At 36.0% G+C, this 23,485-nt stretch overlaps 2 protein-coding genes across 6 annotated transcripts in view; one reads left to right on the top strand and one right to left on the bottom strand.

Moving 5' to 3' along the window:
• The window catches only part of Lrrn3 (leucine rich repeat neuronal 3), a 33,621-nt gene extending 29,440 nt beyond the window's left edge, over positions 1-4,181 (top strand). For both annotated transcript variants that reach the window (XM_021179754.2, XM_029484781.1), the window contains exon 2: positions 1,178-4,181. In XM_021179754.2, coding sequence (XP_021035413.1) covers positions 1,533-3,656 — 2,124 coding nt within the window. In that variant the 5' untranslated portion in view covers positions 1,178-1,532 and the 3' untranslated portion in view covers positions 3,657-4,181. The remainder of the gene's footprint in view (positions 1-1,177) is intronic.
• The window catches only part of Immp2l (inner mitochondrial membrane peptidase subunit 2), an 879,462-nt gene that overhangs the window by 476,826 nt on the left and 379,151 nt on the right, over positions 1-23,485 (bottom strand). The window lies entirely within an intron of this gene.

Raw genomic sequence — 23,485 nt, 5'->3', positions numbered from 1 at the left:
GCAAGTTAATAGTTAACTAAAAAAAAAAAAAAATCACAACTCAATATCAGATAAAATCACATTTCTGAGTGTTAAGGGGAAAAGACAAGATAGCTGTAAATGTAAACTGTGATTCATAATTCTTAGAAATAAATCCTCATTTTAAAACAGAAACACTTCTACCTCTCTATGCGAACACATGGCATTTATGTTTACGTGTATGAATATTTATGTGTATTGCTGAAATGTCGACCATATCTTTATCCAATTATGCCATTGTAACCATAAATGCTGAGAGGCAGCAAGCCCAAAATGAAGAGTCCAACCACACCTGACTCTCTCAACCATGTGAAGAGATGGGAGTCAGCTCACCAGCAATCTGCCTGGATGAAGCATAGACCTACCAGCACTGCATCCTGTTAAGCTAACTGGAATGTGCTTTTGAACGTCTTACTCTTTTTGACAAAAGAATGCCAGTGTCAATTTAAAGAAGGAATATCCACTTTAGGGATGTAAGACGGTTGTTTTTATTACTAGTTTCTGATGGGATGTAAATTATTCTCAATGATAAACAATCAAATCTTCATCTTATATTAATTTCATACAAGTATATGTACAGTAAGGTAGATTGGCCTCTATTTTTCTAAATTCTCAAATCATTTTATGCAAAGCAGACTACAGAGAGAGGCAGGAATGAAAATAAGGAATTGTGCTAAATATCACTACTTAGCTCATTCAGCAATCAGGAACAATTTTGCTCCCAAGTGCTGACTATAAAGGGTAGGAGGAGCAACAGGCTCACTATTTGATTATAATAAACCAGCATTATTTGTTTAGAACATACATCAAAATCCACCATGCCTTCAAAGGTGTTGTCTTTTATTTTTCACTATAGTCCATTCATAAAAACACAGAAAAATAAAGTAAGTAAAGCTAGAGGTATAAACAAAACTTTGAAACAACTGAAAGATTCTGGAAGGATCCTTTTCATACCAAATGAAACTTCAGTCCTTGGAATATCAAATTTCTTGATTTACTTAATGTCTGAGACAACAATAGGGACAAAGTCATGAAAACGTACTGAAATACTGCAAATGCTAGCAATATTTATATATGTGAAATAATTATATGTAGTTAAACATTAATTATGGATTTTTCTCTTGAACTAATTCTTTTCTCTCCCTTTAATTGCACTCAGAATAATGCCTCTACGTCTACAAGTCTGAACAAGCATGGGATTTGAATCACAGAGTTCCAAATAAATGAATTGCTCCATATCCTGTGACCATCTATACATACGCCATCTTCAAAGAGTCCATCAAGACCCTATCACTGAGGAGACAGCAAGCATCTTTTCTCCACGATGCATGCATTTTTTGGGAAATACATGTGTGGCTCTCCTAAGTATTTCCATGAAGGAAACAACCACAGTCCTGTGGTGTTCATCTTTTGACAAATGCAAATACTTCCCTCATCAGTCAGCTCCTACTGAACTTACTGGCTGTGACTGGAATCCTTAAGGGCCTGTTAACTTTCTGAAGACAAAAGCTAAGATGAAGGACACGCCACTCCAAGTCCATGTGCTACTTGGCCTAGCTATCACTACACTAGTACAAGCTATAGATAAAAAAGTGGATTGCCCCCAATTATGTACCTGTGAGATCAGGCCTTGGTTTACACCGAGATCCATCTATATGGAAGCATCGACAGTGGACTGTAATGATTTAGGGCTTTTAAACTTCCCAGACAGATTGCCTGCCGACACACAGATTCTGCTCCTACAGACTAACAATATTGCAAGAATTGAACATTCCACAGACTTTCCAGTGAACCTGACTGGCCTGGACTTATCTCAAAACAATTTATCTTCAGTCACTAATATTAATGTACAAAAGATGTCTCAGCTTCTTTCTGTGTACCTAGAGGAAAACAAGCTAACTGAGCTGCCTGAAAAGTGTCTATATGGACTGAGCAACTTGCAGGAACTCTACATTAATCACAACCTGCTCTCTACCATTTCTCCCGGAGCCTTCATTGGCCTACATAATCTTCTCCGGCTTCATCTCAACTCAAACAGACTGCAGATGATCAACAGTCAATGGTTTGATGCTCTTCCCAATCTCGAGATTCTGATGCTTGGGGACAACCCCATCATCAGGATCAAGGACATGAACTTTCAGCCTCTTCTCAAGCTTCGCAGCCTGGTTATAGCTGGCATAAACCTCACAGAAATACCAGACGATGCCTTGGCTGGACTGGAAAACCTAGAAAGCATCTCTTTTTATGATAACAGGCTTAATAAAGTACCCCAGGTTGCTCTTCAAAAAGCTGTTAACCTCAAGTTTTTGGATCTAAATAAAAATCCTATTAACAGAATACGGAGGGGTGATTTTAGCAATATGCTACATTTGAAGGAATTGGGGATAAACAATATGCCTGAACTTGTCTCCATTGACAGTCTCGCTGTGGATAACTTGCCAGATTTGAGAAAAATAGAAGCTACTAACAACCCCAGATTGTCTTACATTCACCCTAATGCATTTTTCAGACTCCCAAAGCTAGAATCTCTCATGCTAAATAGCAATGCCCTCAGTGCCCTCTACCACGGTACCATAGAGTCTTTGCCAAACCTCAAGGAAATCAGCATACATAGCAATCCCATCCGTTGTGACTGTGTAATCCGCTGGATTAACATGAACAAAACCAACATTCGGTTTATGGAACCAGATTCGCTGTTCTGTGTGGACCCACCTGAATTCCAAGGCCAGAATGTTCGGCAAGTGCATTTCAGGGATATGATGGAAATTTGCCTCCCTCTTATAGCTCCTGAGAGCTTTCCTTCTGACCTGGATGTAGAAGCTGACAGCTATGTGTCGCTTCACTGCAGAGCTACTGCAGAACCCCAGCCAGAAATCTACTGGATCACACCTTCTGGTAAAAAACTATTGCCAAATACAATGAGAGAGAAGTTCTATGTTCATTCTGAAGGCACGCTAGAGATAAGAGGCATAACCCCAAAGGAAGGGGGCTTGTACACCTGCATAGCAACGAACCTAGTCGGTGCTGATTTGAAGTCTATTATGATCAAAGTGGGAGGTTTTGTTCCTCAGGATAATAATGGGTCATTGAATATTAAAATAAGAGATATCCGGGCCAATTCTGTTCTGGTGTCCTGGAAAGCAAGCTCTAAAATTCTCAAAGCCAGTGTTAAGTGGACAGCCTTTGTCAAGACTGAAGACTCTCATGCTGCCCAAAGTGCTCGAATACCATCTGATGTCAAGGTATATAATCTTACTCATCTGAAACCATCTACTGAGTACAAAATTTGTATTGATATTCCCACCGTCTATCAGAAAAGCAGAAAACAATGTGTGAATGTCACCACGAAAAGTCTGGAGCATGACGGAAAAGAATATGGAAAGAATCATACAGTATTTGTGGCCTGTGTTGGAGGCCTTCTAGGGATCGTTGGTGTAATGTGTCTTTTCAGCTGTGTCTCACAAGAAGGGAACTGTGAGGGTGAGCACAGCTATGCTGTGAATCACTGTCACAAGCCAGCCTTGGCTTTCAGTGAGCTTTACCCTCCTCTAATCAACCTCTGGGAGTCCAGCAAAGAAAAACGGGCAACACTGGAAGTAAAATCAACGGCTATAGGAGTGCCGACAAATATGTCCTAAAACAACCAACCAAACCTACTTCAAAGAAAAGCTGGAGACGGCAGTAGTGCTTAACAATCAACAACAAAAAATAGGCAGGCGAATGTCACTTTCTGAAAAGAAGACTCGGGGTCGCCATGCTGCTCCTGTCCAAGGGAAAGAGGTGAAAGTTCGGCATTTGAATTGACTGGCTTCAAAGGGCACTGTGGCAACCAAATAAAACAATTCCATTTTCTAGAACTTTCCTGTGACTTTTATGTCAGGACTGCAGTTAAACGTGAACATTTCTGTATTTTTTTTAAGTATAGAAGAGTAGTTGAACTGAGCAATACCTCCTCCTGTGTTGTATTACACATATTAGCCACGAGTTTTTGCAGTGACCAGATAAACTTGAATTGACACGTGGTGTAATGGAAAGGACAAATTCTGTAGCGTAGACACAGTGAGTATGTGGACCTCTTTTATAAGGAAAAATACATTTTGGATTAAAATCAATTGCTTTTGTCTTGTTTTCGTTTCTAAATAAAGAATAATTTCTGGGAAATATCATCTGATTAGAAGTCATTTAAGTACCAATGTTTTTTAAAGGTTTTTTTAAAAATATGTTTGGAAACCACATTTTCTGATACACAAAATGGATTTTAGACAGCACTTTATCAATATTAAAAGATTATAAAATTATATTTAACACTTTAAATATTCATTAAAATTAATCATCCAGGAAATTATAAACTAATTTAAAGATTTTTTTTTTGAAACAAGAAGCTCTGGAAGAGGATTTAATTATTAGGTTCAAATGACGCAAGTCCAATACTAAAGGAAGTCAAATCCTAATCTCAATAATGAATGGCTCAGTTGGAAGTGACTACTATGCAAAATCTTTGGCCATTTCATTTTGTCTAAGCGTATTTTCACATTTTTTTGAGATTTAATATAATGAGCTTCAGTGATGTAATAAATAATTTAAAAATCTGCTCTACCACAAATACAGTAAGGTAAACAATCACATGTCCCTTTTTAATAGCAAGGTTTTAGAATTTTACTATAATGTATGAATATGGAGCGAAACTTTATGAGGCTCAACTTTTGGAAACTGTAACTTAGATTTTTTTCTATTCAATATAAGAACAATGTGATCCAAATGATTCCAGTGTTCACTGTATAATAAAATGCAGTTTATGTTAACAAACATCTATTTATGCAAGCTAGACTCATTTTAAACTTGCTATGTAGCACATGGTGGCTTTGAACTCATGATTCCCAGCTATAAAACAAACCACTCATAAACAAAGTAATACGTATATATTACTGATGAAAAATACCTAAAAACAGTTTCATTAAGATGAATTCTGAAGGTGACTTGGGGTAAAATTCACTAATAAAGAGCAATCAACTAAGACTGAACAGAAAGTGTCTAAATTACATGTTAAAATGATTTCACATTATAAAAATGAAAATAACACTTTGAAATTCTTTATATGAAGTTAAAGAACTTGAAATATTTACAAAAACTCGAGAGATTGAGAGTTTTAGCCATTTTACAAACATAACAGTTCTACAAAAACAAGTTCATTTTTTTTACACAAAGGAGAAAAATTCTTAATTTTAAATACCAATCTGAAACAATAAGTCATAGTTTTAATAGGCAAACTGCTTTTCTCTCCAGCTGGAAGCTTCTATACTAATAACTATTGTGCTGTTCCTAATCAAGTGCTTAACATTTTACAGTGGCTGCGTGCATGTTATCAGCACGTCACCAGCCTGTAAGCATTCCCAGCATGGCAGCCATATCAATTTATTTGTTGATATTAGACATTTCTTTTGTGTTAGCATTGACAGATTCTAATTAAATCCTAGCTGTTTTTGACAATGTGGAAGTTAATTGCTATGAACTCTTTAAAATGAAAGGACAAGCTGTGGTAATTTCAACAAAACCAAAATATGGAACTTGTTAGTTCAATGTGTTTCCCAGGAACAGATTTTACAACCTGATGAATCACTATCACACAGAAGCTGACATTAGAATTTATCAGTAAGACCTGCTCATTTATCATGAGAGGTTTCGTGAAAGGTTTCAGCACTACAGACAGAGCCTTGTGAGGTTCAGCTATTTATCAAAAATTTAAGAGCTGAAATATGACCTATTAGGATGCAGTTATTGTATAGGTCAGCAAGATATTGAGCATGTATTTTGTATTTCTTTTAAATTTACTTTCACTAGGAACCATCAAAGCCACATCTAAAGCTTACAATGCATTTCCACCTACACATATCCTTCAAAAATTGTTACTCAATAAGACCAATTAATAAGCAAATAGTAGAAGGCATATAAATAATTTTTGTTACCAAAATATCAATGCAGTTTCTTAAGGCATGTTATGATTTTATTTAAGTTTTAACCTAGTTCATCAGCAAAGAATGGAATTGTGCTTCAATAAAGAGAATAATACTTAATATTCCCTATATGAACTCCTAAACAATCACAAAATTAAATGAGCACTAGTCAAATGATTGACACATAATTTACAGTTGAATTGTATCATATGGAATCACCCATTGCGGTGAAGTTTATCTAAGAATTTTGAAGCTTATACTGTCACGAATGTTCATGATGTATTTATCTTTTTGGAAAAAAACCAACCTCACACAAAAGTTATTTAGAAAAAAATCGTGTCGCAATTTTTAGTACAAACCAATTCCATATTCTTGGAAAAAGAAGCATGTCAAAACAATACAAAGAATAGTCATGATTGTGTAATAAAGTTTTGATCACCAGTACACTGCCTATACAAAACTGGGGGCATTACATAGATATGAAAATCTCCCACTAACTAGTGATAGCCTGGCTGTCCTTAATGTGAGAGTATAGTACCTTATTTATGCTCAGATGCTGATGCAAATAAACGTTATGTGTAGTCAGCTGAATCAATGTGCAAACATACAATTATTGATAGTACATGATTTTGAAGGATAATAAATGACTGTGACTAGTTGAACATTACATTATGCTTTTATCATCATCTTAGAGTGCAATCCTTCCACTTATTAAAAAAATTAACAGTAAGTCTGTGTGGCATGATATGACAGTGACAGCCTCATCGTTCCCCCTACTTATTGTGTCTCCTGAGTACATCAAGTAATTAACCTGCACTATTAATTGGTAGAAGTGCACTCTGCAATGCCCACACAGCAGTGACATCAACTCAGCATGCATTTTTACAGTGTAGCTTATTATCAAATGATACATGCTTATAATGAAAAGCAACAAAGACAAAAACTAGCAATGAAGGCACATTACTATCTGTGTAGTGAAGGTTTGAAGTGTTGAAGTCCTACTAGTTTGCCTAGGAAGAATGAAGTGAAATTTTGAGATCTCTACCTCCATCTCACACACACACACACACACACACACACACACACACACACACCTTAACACAGAGATTTATATTCTACATTTTCTCTATCAAATTTTCACAAATATTTATTACCTGTGATTCTTAATGACATCAGTATTGGTTTTTAATTTTTACAAACCCACACTACTCAGAAATCACAGAACTTTTAAGCTCAATAACTTATAAAATATGTTGATATAGGAGCTTGTTAAAATATATTACTGATTTTATCCTCTGTATTACTATAACTAGCCCAATCCTATCTTCAGAATGATTAAATAAAAAATCTTATCTAGTTCCCATACATGTTTTTCTAAGCAGAGAAAGGTGTGTGTGTGTGTGTGCGCGCACACTAAGGGAGTTTGGTCATCCAAGCAATTTAGCACTGCCCAAATGCTTACATCTCTTACAAGGAGAGTCACCTGGCTCTTAAAAGATTTTCTCTCACTGACTCTTAAATATATTCAAAACTGTAGTATCTGTCAATTACAAAGTTAATAATAAAACAGCAGAATTTATAAGCTTTCTAAGAAAGGGCAAGCTTCCAACAAAAGTTCCCTGATCGCAGCAAAACCTCGAATTGCATTTATTGCCACTACAGTCATTTTGCTTTTTACTCCAAGGATGGTTTTCTAGATAATATAAAATAATCAATAGGAACTAATTTCTGTCCTAGAATTTCCATGATATAATATCATTGTTTTGATTTCATTTCCATACCATTTTCAAAGATAATAATGTTTTAGATGTCACAATACCTTATGTGTTTGTGTTTATCTTTTCCGACTGATGTATCTTCAAAAACCATAGCATTATGTGACCATGATTAAGAACAAGCAACTCCTAATTAAAACATATAGTATAGTGTCTGAGATTATCAATTTAAAAATCCAGCTGGTTGCCTACGTGTAGCATTTAGTAATCTCCGGTACAAATAATAAAGTAAGTTTGGGGTAAAACTTGACCTGCTTAATCCTCACATTGAGAGGTAATATAAATATGTCCCTGGCATTTGGGATACCAGTCTCCAAGGAAGAAGAGAGAGAATTTGTTCTTAAACTCTCAGAAGTGACATTGTTAAAATAATGTAACCAGACATACCAAAAATTTTTTTCAAAAGTATATAACACAATATCAAGACTGACTTATGATCAGATACTTACACTAAATGTATCCTTAATAGTTACAAAGAAGAAAATACAAGCAATAAGAAGCAAAATTCTCTATCTACAAAATAACTTAAAGGCACTAGCCATCTCATTCCTGTTTGCTATTCAGTTGATCAATAAAGCATCATTTTAATACTTGATGTTTCATAGAAAAACACTTATTTTTTAAGGACTCCAAAATATATTCTCATTATATAATATCAGCAAATCAATTCAGATCCTCAGATCCATGCGAGCAATGGATTGCAGCCTCATAGTCTTTCAAAAGGCATAAAAGAAAGAAACAGAAGGCTCAATCCTTTCTGACAGTAATATTTTTATTCATATAACCAATAAAAATTAAGTAATTATAGCATAAAAATGAGTACATTAAAAATTGTGTGAGGTGTAGGGAACTAGGTTTCCTTCTAATGGATGATGTCCATTTTGTTCCTGAAGCAATCAGTTAATACTTCATACATTTTCCTGTAACATAAAAATGCCACTTCAAAAATGTTACCAACATTTGTAACAATACACATTCATATTAACTTAGAAGAAAGAAAAAAATCCAAGGAAATTTTTACCAACAATGAATGTCAGACTCAAAATTGGCAATTTTTAGGAAGGTATACTAGGCCTAAAATAAAGAACATGAGAAAAATATACTTCATAACTAGGAGCCAAAAATATGATAGACACTTCTTTTTCCCTCTTTTGCTTGCTATCTCTCAGAAAGACCATTTGACTTCATTTACATACAATTAAGCAATCTATTGTGTATCTAATCACTCATGGAATGCCAAGAAATGCAGTATTAATATTCTTACTTTACATCCAATCTTACCACATAACTAGGAATATAGGGTCAAAGAAGTTAAGTAGGTTTTCTTTTACCCCAATAGAAAAAGAAACATAAACACAAAAAGATGGAAGGCTATGCACAATAATAACACCCAAGTCTATCTGAGCATTCCATAGCCTTGGAAAGTTGTAGGGCATGCAAACAATATATCAACATATAGAGACATAGATATGTAGCTCAATGGTGCAGCACTTGCCTAGCATAAACCAGGGTCCAATCAGAAGATGCCTTCTGGGCTGGATTGTTTGGAGGTGGTTGTAACCTGAGACTTGAAAAGCAGATTTACCTGGGGACTGACCATTCTGCACTCACAGGGAGTAGACCTGTGAGACAGAGATGCTTGGTAGATGAGAATTCTAATTAAAATGTAATAGCTAGACTTTTAATTTCTATTATCACCTAACCAACTCCATCAATACATTCTTTAAAAATATTCCAATCTCAGGTTTGCACGAGGACTTGGGGACAACATTTGAGAGATTTCTTTGGCCTCTTTCAAAGCGATACTTTTTTTTCTTTAAGGGCAAGAAAGAAAAAAAAATCTATGTATATTGTTATAAATAAAAATTGTAATAAGCATATTTGCCAACTGCCCAGTAAGTACACAGTCAGAGGCTACTATGATAGTTTTCTGTCTGAAATTATTCCCATATCCATCAGATAGTTCTCATCTATCAAGCACCTCTCTCTCAAAATTCTATGCACTGTGGGTGCAGGGTCTTCAGCCACCAGCTAAAATATGCTTTCAAGACTCAAATTACAACTGCCTCCAAAACAATCTAGCTTAGAAGGCACTTTGTGTTAAAAAAAAAATGCTGATAAAAGGAAAAAAGAGCCTTTCCTGCTTTGTGCCAGCAGGCAGATTCTGGGACTACCTTTGCTACACTAGTCAAGGAAAACTGCAACACCCGCAGCTTAGAAATCGCTGTACTCTAGGAGCCTGGCTTTGCTAGCAAGTTATTGTCTACTGTAACCTCCACGCTCTCCAGAGAGCACAGTCACGAACTACATGCTATAGTTCTAGAGAGGGTGCTCTTCTTTAATGTAGCTCAGATGACACATCATTTTATGATAAGGCAAACAGCAAAAACTTAAATAAGTATATTCATGTGATTCAAACCTGGAGGTGTCCATTTAATAGAAAGCTATCCAAAATTGGCAGCCCAAGAAAAACAAAAAAAGGTGGTGGCTGTTTAAAACAAATAATATCATAAGTAAAGACATTCCATTATCTTAACCTGGGAAGGGAGGATAGTTTTACATATACAAAGTTTCTAAGCATTCAGTAATGATTCACTACAAATGCCTGAGAGTCACTATGCTCAGAACTTCTCTCACCCACAATGGCTTCTTTGAACTGTAGTTTGTGTTACTATTGTTGCCTTTCAAGTGAATTATGTATATTCCTTACAAGTAATAGCAACATGGTGTAAAGTTTTATTTGTAAACTATCATCAACATTAATAGGGTTCACTACAGCATTTTCAAGTACGCTTAGCTTTGCCTTATCTCCCCCACATCCACCAAGCAAAGATTTTAGCCACGAGACGAATCATGGCCCATGTCACCTGCATATGTATTTTATCCATTCACTATTTCCTGGGATATATGTACTAGAAACCATAGCAACTACTAGACATTCAGGGTGATGTCATAGCAAATACTCTGGGATCAAAAAAACCAGTGAAAAGGAGATATTAACAAATTAGTCTGTAAAGTTCAACATAAAAATAGTATCGTAATAATTTAAAAAGACATTGGAACAGTCACTATGCATTTAGGAGTACAAAGCCTTCTAAAGGAGCCTCAGAGGCAGCAAACACACACTGCTTTATGTAATCACCTAGCTAGAGAACGCAAGTAGATTAGACATGGCGTAAAAGTAACACCAGTTAAAACCCACCAGAATTCTGAGCAAATGGGACAAAGATTGAAAGCAGGAAAGAGAATGAGCCAACCTCAGACAAAGGAAGGCTCACGCCATGTTTATGTGGTGCTATATATAGGAAATTGCCATGTCAGCTGAATTAAAACTGTCATGGCTACTTCATAAAGGCACGAGAACCTCCTTACGATTTTCTTAGTCTGATACCATATAAACACATGCCCACATGCACATGCTTAGGTACTGAGAAGTCATCTTCCATGTTGGGATAGACTAGTATTTCAAGTCAAACTAATTAATAAGTAAGTAAGTAAGTAAGTAAATAAATAGATTTTTTTAAAAAGAATCTAAGGTCCAAAATACAAGGAGATTATTAAACAAGTATATTACATCACAACAATTTAACTCTTAAAGCTAAAGATAATTTAAACTATTAGCACACATTTTCTATTAAGGAAAGCAAAACTCTGAAATCATTTTGCTCTTCATTTTTCTCAAGTGTTTTTAGGTAACTGTGATATAATATATTAACATAGTAATTTTCAGTTCTTTAGTAATATTTCTTTTGTCAACTTTTCTGAGGATTTTCACTTGAAGCAAAGAACAAAATTCCATACAAATAAACAATAACAAGAACAACAAAACCCAAATCTGATAAAATAGATAAACTTTCCTTAATATTGAGATCCTGGTATCTGAGTACCCTGTGCCTGGAGCCAGCTCTTGAATTTCTTGAAGAACACATCAACTTGGCACAACTTGCAGATACGTTCCACTCACTAAGGTAAGGTGACAAAAAGAGTCCCATAGCCTGTCAGACAACATGTAAATGCAACAGCAGACCGTGTGTTCTATTTCTTTTTCTTTTTTTTCTTTCTTTAATTTTTTTTTTTTTTTTTTGGTTTTTCTATTTTTGGTTTTTCGAGACAGGGTTGTGTGTTCTATTTCTAAGAGGAAACTTGACCCAACATGAGGCCATATTGCACAGGCCAACAGGACTCCTTGGAACACCAACCAGAATATGTAGATGTTACTTGTCACAAAATGTCATCTCATTTTTTTTAAAGTCTAGTTTTAGCTACACTGAAGTCAGAACATATAAAATATCAAAATACATGTCATCTATAAGACAATGGTGTATATTAAGGGTGTGAGGGAGCTTTTGAGACCCAGGTGGCATTAGAATATGTAAACTTCCTGCCTCTGCCATTTATGCTTTGGAACTATAGGTATTGCCACCACCCCTACTAGCTCAATGGCTTATGATTCTGAAAACAGTAAAATCATAAAATTACATTAATGAGCTCCATATTGAGCTTCACATGTGTGAAGGATTTTTGATATTATTTTCATATAGTTACATGAGAAATTGGATAATATTTGTCATATCAACTACCTCCTTAGTGAAGCAAGAAAACCGCTGTGATCCCACTTTGATTATTTATATCACAATGAAATCCCAAGTTTATTAATATAATGTCACATTATTTTTTAAAAGTATATTATTTAAAGGTCAGGCATAATGAAACAGTCCTTTGATCCCAGTACTTGGGAGACAGAGGAGGGAAATCTATATGAGTTCCAGACAAGTCTGAAACAGAGCAAATTCTAGACAAGCCATAGTCATATAGTAAGACCTTGTCTAAAAATATTTTAAAATACAAAATAGTTTTGGTATCACTAGACCTTAGTATGTTGTCGCAAAAGTTTAAGATAGTTAATACACAGAATTAAGTACACAAAGGAAAGCTCAAGTCCCATATCAGCTTGTAAACACCTGCCATTCTAGCATTCTAGTTTTTCAGAAAGTGCTGGCAAATATTTGTGAAAAAGGAAGGTTACTGGTAGAAATATAAATCAGTACATTAATAGAAACCAGTATGGAATGCCCAGAAAACCCAATTTTACAAAAACAATAGGATCCAGTTTTGCCTGGTACACCAACTCAAGGAAGGAAACCAACTCAAATGTCAAGAAAGATGCAGGCATGTCCAATGGGCCTCTCTTTCCAGTGGGTGGGTAGGAAAGTTGTGGGGAGGGTATGGGGGACCTTTGGGATAGCATTGGAAATGTAATTGAGGAAAATACGTAATAAAAAATATTAAAAATAAAAAAATAAAAAATAAAAATAAATAAATAAATAAATAAAAGAAAGATGCTGGCATATCTATCTTACCACAGCATCATCCATCCGAGACAAGCCACAGTCAGAGGAGGTGCTCCTCAGCACAAGAGTGGATTTGGGAAAACATGCTATATATATAGAAGACAGTATTATTCCTCTACCAAAAAACCCTGTCCTTTGCAGAAAAATAGATAGAATCGGGTCGTAATGTTAAGTGAGATAACTGAGACACACTAGTTCCATGCGCTTTTGTGGTTTTGTCTGCTTGTTTATTTGTTTGTTTTGGTTTTTTCATATTTGGAAAGTGGGATTTTTTTTTCAAAAAGGCACCCTAAAAATAGTAGCAGAGGGACTACCAAGAAAGGTTCAAGTGGCTTGGGGAGAGGTAAAAGGAGAGGGTTAAAAAGAAGGTAGTTGAGATGGTAGAAATTACAATGGATGGATGGCTAGATGGATGGATGTGTATATAAATATCCAAGAGAAACCCACTTTGTGGTACAATCAAAATGCAGCAACTATAATTTTTAAATTTGATATTCTGCCTTTGACAAAATGTATAATATTGTCCCTTTTCACTATTTTAAAACAAATTAAAGCTAGCCAGTTTCCAAGTGGCACACAAGTTATCCAGTTACTGAATGAATAAAGGCTCTAGTGCTCCTGTGTCACTCCCCTGTTCAGCCCCCAAAGTCCCAGTGCTGTGAGCAGCGGATGCTACCCTGCCCCAGCAGACATCAATCTGCTGCTTTAGTCTATGGATAGACTTTTTTTCTCTCTCATAGTAGTCTGAGCTATTAGTCTTCTCTAATCTTAATTTGTACTTTTAGAGCAAAGCACACAGTTCCCACAGGGCAGCCCTATAAATTGCTGTTTATGCTCTCTTGTCCCTAACTTTTCTTTGTTCCACACGAAAACAAACTCAAAACCTTAAAGCAGCTGGTGACTTCTGGATGTAATCCAGATCTCAACCATGCCTTTAAAAAGGCCAGAAACTGAATACAGTCCACCAAGCCTCCTTATCTGCCCATTCTCTCTTCTGGGGGAGTCATGTCCTCTATATTTTTGCCCTACTTTCAGAAGTAAGCAAGACAATTCTAGAGAGTCAAGAGTATTGAATTATACCTGATGTCACATAATGTGGCTAACATCAGTTTCACTAGAACTAGAATATAGTAAATGCTAAGCATCAGTACAGTTTTTGGTATGAGAAAACTTCATTTCAGCTCTATGATGAAAATAATTTCAAGGGCCACGTTTTAGCTAAGAAGTCAGAATCTCAGGGAAAGACGTCAAAGAAGCCTTACAGAACAGTAGAAACAAGTTTGTATCTGCAATAAGGAGAGGGTTTCTTCTTTATATAAAGCAAATTAAGAGGTGTTTCCTCCTCAACACCTATGGCAATCCTTAAAATCTCCCGCTTGTCACCCGCTTTCCCCAATGAACGTCTCCTCCTTTTCTCATTCCCTCTTCTCATAAAACCTGTGTGGGAATAGGGGAGAGACATGAGAGCGGCTGGAAAGAAGACAAATCGGAGGAAATGATGTGATTATATTTCAACTGAAAATAAAATAAAATTTTCTCATTTGTATTAATGACACATTAATACGAATTTGTCTAGAGAAATCCACTTGAGGAAAGCAGAGAATGCTACTGTGGTGTCTTGACCAGTACCGCCAATTAACAATTATTGTTTTGCTTGGTTTTGAGTTTTGCTGAGGATTGAGACATGGCACTGAGAATAGTAGACTGTAATACTAAACTTACTACGAGAAGACTGCAGAATTCTAAGAGAAACCCTGTTTTATTGACCAAACGCTTTCTCAAGTGAAGCTTGACACAATTCAAGGACTGGAACCAGAAACAATTCCACCTCCTGCGTGCCACGGCCACCAGAGAGGGGACTAGTGAAAGATGTGTCTGGTGACTACACACCCTGAGTATTTTGTTATTAAACCTGCTGACTCTCCAAATCCACTATGAACTATAAGGATTTCTTGGAAGGAGAATATAAATTAGAATAATTAAAGCTTAAATTTGTTTTGACATTTGACTTGCAAACATTTTAAATCTATGTCCCACTTTAAATAAACAGAACACATTGCAACCCACATACATTTCACAAAAATAATTTATCTACACAAGGAATGCTAATATTTTCTGCCACTATACTCCTCCTGACTCTCTGTCTCTCTGTGTCTCTGTTTTTCTCTCTCTGTGTCTCTGTCTCTGTGTCCCTATCTCCTTTTTCTTCCTGACTCCCCATGTGTGTCCCTGTGTGTTAAGTCAACCATCATGTCAGAATATGGGTTTCATTAACTCTTAATAAATAACAACAGCAAATAGAACACAGTGAACATCTATCATTAGAATTATGATAAGAAAGAAACCCAGGCTCAGGAATCAATGGTGGAATGGCCATTTAGATATGTTTTATGTCACTTAATTCAAAGCTTAATATTGTTTCTATTAACTTCAGGAAAGATAAGAGAAACTACAGGAGAAGTCATGGCACAGCAGTTGTGAAGAGGTGTTGTAAGAAAGGAGAGGGAAATGTGAATGTGTTACACTGAGACCTAGTGAGCTGGGCATGCTGTCCCAGCATGAGGACATGAGTGTGATCAAGCCTTCTTGTGAGGTGTCCATCAGAAAAGACAATGTAGACACAGGTCTAAGCCAACAGAATGTCTGTATGAGCCAGCCAGTAATAACACAAGATGATCAGGACCCAAGTGCAGTTACAGGACTATTTATATATTTGTTTCCTTATTTATTTATTTATTATTTATTTATCTAATTTTTGTTTCTGAATGCTCCATGTGCATGTACACCTACATGTAAGAAGAGGCTACGAGATCACCTTATCTGTCACAAATATTATATACTAGTTCTGTTCTTGTGATACAAAAGGAGATACAATGTCTGAGAAGACATGAGTGACATAGGTTCTCTAACTTAGTGGTGCATCACTCTATGTGAATCACTTGAACATAAGCCCAGGAAGGTAGTACATATAGCTACAATAGACTCAGGAGTGATTCCTATCCCTGCTGAAAAAAAGCAGTATGGCTCTAGGCTTTATTGTGGTACTCAAGACAGCACAGAATCTAGAAATTATAAGATGTGATTTGTCTAGAATTTAATACGTTTAGAAAAGAGTTGACCAAGAATGAATGAATACCTGTTAAGAAAACCCCTAGATAAGAAAGAATTCATGTACATATACACCTGCACCAAAGTTTACCTCATAGATTAGGAATGATAAGATATTAATACTAACAATTAATAATAAAACATACAATATACTAAAATAAGGGTTGTTTAAAACATATAACCACTTCTAGAATTTTTCCATGTATTAGTTTAATAGGACAGTTGTCTGCAGGGAACCAAAACCATGGGAAGCAAGGCCAGAAATAAAGGGGAATAGGTGTATAGTTTTCTACAGGACATAATTCAACTTACTATATGCAACTATACATTTAAAAACATGAAATCTCAATTATTGATACACAGACCTACTCAAATTAATAAATGCCACATACAGGTGAAGAGGGTCAGATAAATTTCTAGTAGCAAAGGACTTGGTGGAACAATAACAGACTTCCTCCACTCAGGTTCTCTGATATAATTTATACTATTAAAACAAAGTGAAATAACTTAATTTTAAGAAGGTCACACTCCACATCCAAGTTATAATAACTAGCACACCAGGAATTCCGTTGAGATGCCTTATCCAGTGACGTTATCTGTAAGAATGAAGAAGTTCTTCACTTACTGACGATTCACCACCAACTGCCTGGCCAGAGCCAACTAGCATCACAATTTCCCATCACACAAAGCAAAGTTCACACGCAACACACGCATCCCTGTTTCATGGACTTTGATCATTTTTTTCTATTTTACACTTTCAGACCACAATACTCAAAGTAAAAAAAAAAAAAAGTCAAATCTTACCAAGCTTTATAAGCCAAGAAGTTGTGTAAATGACACGGAAAAATAATTTGTTTGGAGAGGTTAAGATAGTAAGTCACGACATCAGGGCTCTGTATGATGAAGGCACACATTGGAAGGGAATTTAGTTTTTGAAAAGTACTGGGGTTCCAGCTTCACCCAAAATAATAGAAACAAGTATTTTTGTGAGAATTGAAAATGAATGAATTAAGAGATTCTACTTCTAAAAAGGCATTCCCTTAACCCCACCTGAATAGAGACAGACTCACTACAACTTTGTCTAGTCCTCCTCTACAACACAGAACAGTATTATTCCATTTGTCTATGTATTTAGAGAATGTGGCTAATATCATGTTGCCTATAGTAATCTGAATTTATTTTTCCAGGGCACGAAACAAGTTCCCTTTTCTGCTGCTTCTGTCCGCTCAGCACTGGCACACGGTGACAGTCTCATAAAGTGCAAAGGCACTCACTCCAAGGGGCTTGGCAAGCCTCCAGCACTGACATTTTATGCCCTGTGTGAACACAGGGCCACAGGGTCAGACAGGGAAGGAGAGGAGCTGCTGCCCTGTGCAGATGTGGGGCTGCTTTCCATTACATGGTGCTGTAACTCACTGGCTCATAACCCATTCTACATTTTAATAGCCATCTACCAAGAATCAACATATCAGTTGTTCTAAAGGAAGTGTAACTTAGAAGTAAATTCCTATATATAATGACCCACCCAATGAATAAAAGCAGGTCTGCAAAGAAAGGGAGCACATAGTTAGAAAAAGATGAGATATCACATTTGTGTAAATGAATGCACTCCCTTTTTAGATTTTTATTCTACCTAAGTAACATTTGTCTCTCATGAACCAAAAAAGTATAGCTACTTGTTTTGGCAGCGAAGAATACCTCAAATTATTTGCTTCCTAGCCTGAAATAAATAGTGTAGGATTTGTAAACCTTTGTTAAATCCAACTTCTTGTAAAAAATGTTTAAGGCAACAAAAATTGCCTGCATCTTTATTTCTCAAAGGAAAATAAACAACAACAAAAATAATAAGATCAGGGTTATGGAAGAAGATACCATACCCCTGATTGTAATCAAGTCCTGAAGACTTTTAAAGTACTCTCCATCACAGCTACACTTAGCACTCATCTGGCTGCTTTGAAAATAAATGAATAGTGTACAGGGATGCATACAGGGATGTATACTTGATAACCAAACATTTCACCAACACAAACGATAAAAATAAAACTTTTTATCTGTCTTATTTATAACTGAGGAAAAAAAAGTCACAATGAAGCTAGAAAAAGAACAAAACAACCAAACAAAAACAAAATTCCTGAACTAGCTGCACTCAGGAGGCAGGGCCACATGGATCTCTGAAGTTTGAGGCCAGCCTGGTCTACAGAGTTAGGTCCCAGAACACCAGGGCTTCATAGAGAAACACTGTCTCAAAACAAACAAACAAATAATTCAAAAATTAATATACTCGTTGATAGTCTCAAGGATCTAAATGGCACAACTTCTCAGAGGCAAAATTCACAAGTGTTCCTATGAATGAAAGTAAGCAAAAAACAATGGCCAAAGACTGAACAGGGTTGACTTTTCTTTGTTCTCTATGCAATTACTAAGGAATTAAACTGCTAGACATTTTAGAAGATGAAAAGATGGGAAGACCATGCAATTTCCTTGCATGATTTTAGAGATTTTTCTATGCGTGTGCTGTAGGGATTGTTTGGTTTTATTTGGTTTGTTTTTCGAAAAGACAGCACAAAAATAGCATCTACTGGTTTTATAAAAATAATTAATAAATCTCCATTTCCTCGAGTAGAACAACACATCATCTTCTGAACGACAGATACTATTTTGATCTTATAAAGCAAAACAGCCATGAAGAAGTATTTGGCCTATTGGAAATATGGTTCACATTATACTCCTATTAAAAGCAAAATAAGGATTATTTTTTATGCTAATATGTTCTAAGCAATGAGCGTGAACAAAAAAGGAAACTCTAAATTTATGCCTACAACCACCTAAAGGCTTCCCATTAATTCTTCTACCACGCCAGGTACACTTAAAGTTCAGTTTCCTACTTTAGGTTATAGTCTCTGAGCTCAGTGAATAGGGTTGAAAGACAAAAGAGAGAAAGTATTAAAGAAAAGGGGGGATGGGAGAGGATAGAAAGTGGGGGGAGATAGCAGAGAAAGGGGTAAAAGGAGTGGGAAGAAGCATTGGGGGGAGAAGAGAGAATGCCAACCCCAAACACTGAGAGTCACGAGCTGATAAAAGGAGCCAGACAAAGACACTGCTGGGACTAGAGGACAGAACAGGAAGGAGAGTCAAACTAGGGACCTAGGAGGAAATGGCTTCCTGCCCATTTGAAGGGATGGACTGCTCTTCAAGGTGAAAGAATAAAAATGAAAAGACAGGGAAGGAGAGAGATGTGGCACAAAACAGCAATTGTCTGGCTAATATAAATCTTTGGCAAGAATCACACAGTTCAGAGCCTAGGTGAGCAAATGCTAGATATTTCCTGCTTACACATTCAGTCTCCAGGGTTCTGATATCTAAATGAAATTCAAAGTCCTTACATATTTTTCAAAGCACTAGATTTCATTTACTATTAGAGCTGCAATTGTACAAACAATAAAAATTTGAAATGCAAGCGATGAAAAACCTAAAAGAGATAATTGGATAGAATTTAAAAAGTTTGCAAGGCCAAGCCATTTTGGCCAGATGGCTTTTTGCAATTTTGGAAATATCAAAACTCATAAATGTCACGGGGTGTAAGAACTCAGAACATTCCCATCTGCCTAACAACAACAACAACAACAAGTGACTGTTCCACATTTGTGCTGACAATGCTTCCAGATTCTTCTCTCAGAGATTATGACTGTTTGGTCACTTGAGAAGAAAAATCTTCTTATCTCCTAAAAGGGCAATTATGCAACCATTTTGGTGCAAATCAAATAAAAACTGTTTACCTCTGAGAGAAATGCTGAAAGAGTATCAGAATTGTCACTTCTAACTGCAATGATCTTTACCTACACATGGCTCTGAATAACACTGGCATGAGGGGGAGTAAAAAAGAAACATATTAGCACTAAACAGCTCCTTTTCCCCTAATGTTATCATCAGATTTGACTGCTGATTTTAAACATTAACTTTGCAGATGTAATTTATTTGCTCAAAAATGCTATGTATTTGTATTTCTCAGAAACAAAGAATTTTATTCATGTATATACCTCCATATATACATTTCTCTTCTGATCATACAATAGATAATTCTATCACTAGTGTGTAAAATAAATATTAATAATACATTGTGTATTATTAGCATGGATTCACATAATATGCTAAATTGTATTTATTTTATGTCACTTTGTTTTCCTAATAGACCACTGAAGTTTCTCTGCTTTACTTCTTTACAATTTAAGTTCCAACTCTGTGGAACAAGTCTCAAAAAATTTCTCTCGACTACTACAGTTTCCAACCCTCTCTCTCACCACTGCAGGCCCTCAGGGCTTTTAAAAACACATTAAAGACACTTCAAGGATACCAATTGATACATGTTCTCAACTGAGTATGGTGGACCAGGACCTACCTGTGTGCCCAGTTGAAATATTAGAATGAAGCACACACACATCAAAAGCCACAGGACACAGAGGACCAACCCTGGGAGTAAAATGTAAATATTTATCAAGAATAGAAAAATCCCAACTTCCATAGAAAATGACAGAGCACAAATAAACCATACCACCTTCAGTTTTCCAAGTGAAAGATATGGATTTCATTTAATATAAACGTTTATTGCCTCCAAAATTTAGGGGAAAAAGGTTTTCAGTTTCAGAAGCATATGGGTCACCTGCTAAACTACAGGTTATAAAAAGGTCTTTATTTTAACAAGCTGCCGGGTGATAGCACAGATTTTGGACTAGGGAACACAGTTTGATCACCAAGGCTTTAGCCTGTATCACTTGCCTTTGTTATAAGAAGTATAGCATGGAGAGGAGACCTTGTCACACATGGACAGTGACCATCTGGTATATGTTTTGGGCACATGTTCCATTAATAGAGAAGCGAAATGCCATTCCTAAGAAAAGAAATTGGCATTTCAAGACAAATCTCTCAAAGCAGCTCACTGCTCCTTGGGCACACACTTGAGCAGTATTATTTACCAGAGAAGCCACCATGCAGACGGTCACACAGAGTGCCAGGAAAGCTCACTTTATGTATGTCTCAGGGTTTCTCATCTGCAATTCATTTCAGTCTGAAACGAACTACGCACAATGTAATCCGCATAATCCCAGAGTTCAGTCTTAAACAATATGGCCCTCCCCTGAAAGATGGCCTCAAGTGGGATCTCAGGCAATGCTCATTTCTGACCATCATCTAATGATCAGCTTCTGGTGAGAGATTTCACTGGAATGACACTAAATACTTGGGAATGGGGTTTTGTTATAAAGAAATAGACTGAAGTTCTGAAAGTTAGTCAAATGCCATATGGTTAAAATGAAAAGTCTCCGATCACTTGGCTGGCATTTTCCAACATGATTAACCCTATTCCACTATAACTTGTTAGTAAAACTTTGATAGCTCATTAATATCACTCCATATCTGTCTGGAATCCAAGACAAAGAGTAAATAGATCATTGTCCAAACGTTTGCATTTACTGTTTGGTCTTTGTCTTGGATACTTCTGGAACAATAAGATGAACCCATGAGTTAGGGCACTTGCTGCCAAGACTGAAGTCCTAAGCTTAATTCCTAAGATCAACAACATCAAAGAAGAGAACTAACTCCCAAAAGTTGATCTCTGACCTCTACACATGCTATCATAATACCCATAACACACAGACACACACAGATGCACACACACAGAGGCAGGAGAGAATATATAAATATAGGTAAAATGTAATAAATTCATCATGTTTAATAAAAATCTAAATTATTGCCAGTTCCTAAGTTAAAATAGAGACAGGAACACCAGAGCTTGTGTTAACTACATTTATGTTAAAATCTATCTAGAACTCAAGTCACATGATGTTTTTAATACATATATTATCCCTTTGTTCTAAAGCTTATGTCTTATTACTTGTGTTTACTTAAATTCTCTTGTTTGTAAACTTGAAGAACTAATAACCAGCTCAGCCCCTGAGAACATAGACTTCTGGGCTCATTTGTTATTATCTTCTAGGACCTGGATATCAGTTTCAACTTAAACCCAAATATGAATTCAGACTTAAATTTTATATTAAACTGCCTCAAATATATATATATATATATATATATATATATATATATACATTTTATATTAAACCACCTCAAAGATGATATATATTTGAATCTCTCTCTCTCTCTAAATATATATATTTCCCTTCCAATCATACAAACTTATATATATGAATATATATAATTGAATCTACCACTAATTACAGAGAGCATAAAAGACAACAGAGCTCTATAAACCCAGTTTTCAGTTTTCCTTCACCAGTCTATGTTTTCCAGGTCTAGTGACTGTAATTTGACAGCACACAGCTTATTTGAAATAAAAATACAATAACATTAAAAACCCTTGTCATTTCACAGTAGCAGAGACAGAGCAAATGCAAAAATCCCACAAATTCAATCAACTGATATACATGTTTAGGGAAAAATCAGAAAAAATGCAACAAGCTGAGTTAATTTTGATATTTTTCTTTCCTGAGCAGACCACTGCAATTAACACCTATTGTGAATTTACAAGGATTTGGTTAGAAAAGAATTCATGTTAAACAGAGGTTCTCAACATCATTAACAGAGACTGAGAAAGTGGGCCAGTGTTCATGAGAACATAAACCATAGAGGTCATGTGTGTTAATGAGAAAAAGAGCATTTATTAGCTTTCAATTTAAATATAAAGCCCTTTTCTCTCAACAGTTTAAAATGGGACAATGCTCCCTACCTGAGGACAGAAGGAAGTGGTGCCCTCAATTAGATGAACAACACTCTTGGCCCAAAAGTTTTATTGTTGTCACTGAAATTCATCATTGAAACTGTATTTTTACATCCTGACATCTGTGTTGCTCTACCCAAGAAGCTTATGAACATAACTTATCATGCACTGTGGCTTGTTGTGGAAAATTGAATTTTTTTTTAAGGTTTCAGATACATAACACTCAGTTTTACATAGTAGCTGAATTGGAAGAATATGTAATTTCTGTGTGAGATCTATAAACTAAGGAAATGTTCCCTCTGAAAAGCTAAAGGCTAGTATATCATGTTACTTTCAAAAAATAAAACTAATACCTGACCCACTTCACAAGAAAAAGCAAACAGTTACACCTTAGAAATTATTTTCCCAGAGCCGGGCGTGGTGGCGCACGCCTTTAATCCTAGCACTCGGGAGGTGGAGGCAGGCAGATTTCTGAGTTCGAGGCCAGCCTGGTCTACAGAGTGAGTTCCAGGACAGCCAAGGCAACACAGAGAAACCCTGTCTCAAAAAAACCAA

This window comes from Mus caroli, chromosome 12 (genome assembly GCF_900094665.2).
Source record: "Mus caroli chromosome 12, CAROLI_EIJ_v1.1, whole genome shotgun sequence".
Lineage (NCBI taxonomy): Eukaryota > Metazoa > Chordata > Mammalia > Rodentia > Muridae > Mus > Mus caroli.
This window is presented reverse-complemented; position numbering and strand designations above follow the sequence as displayed.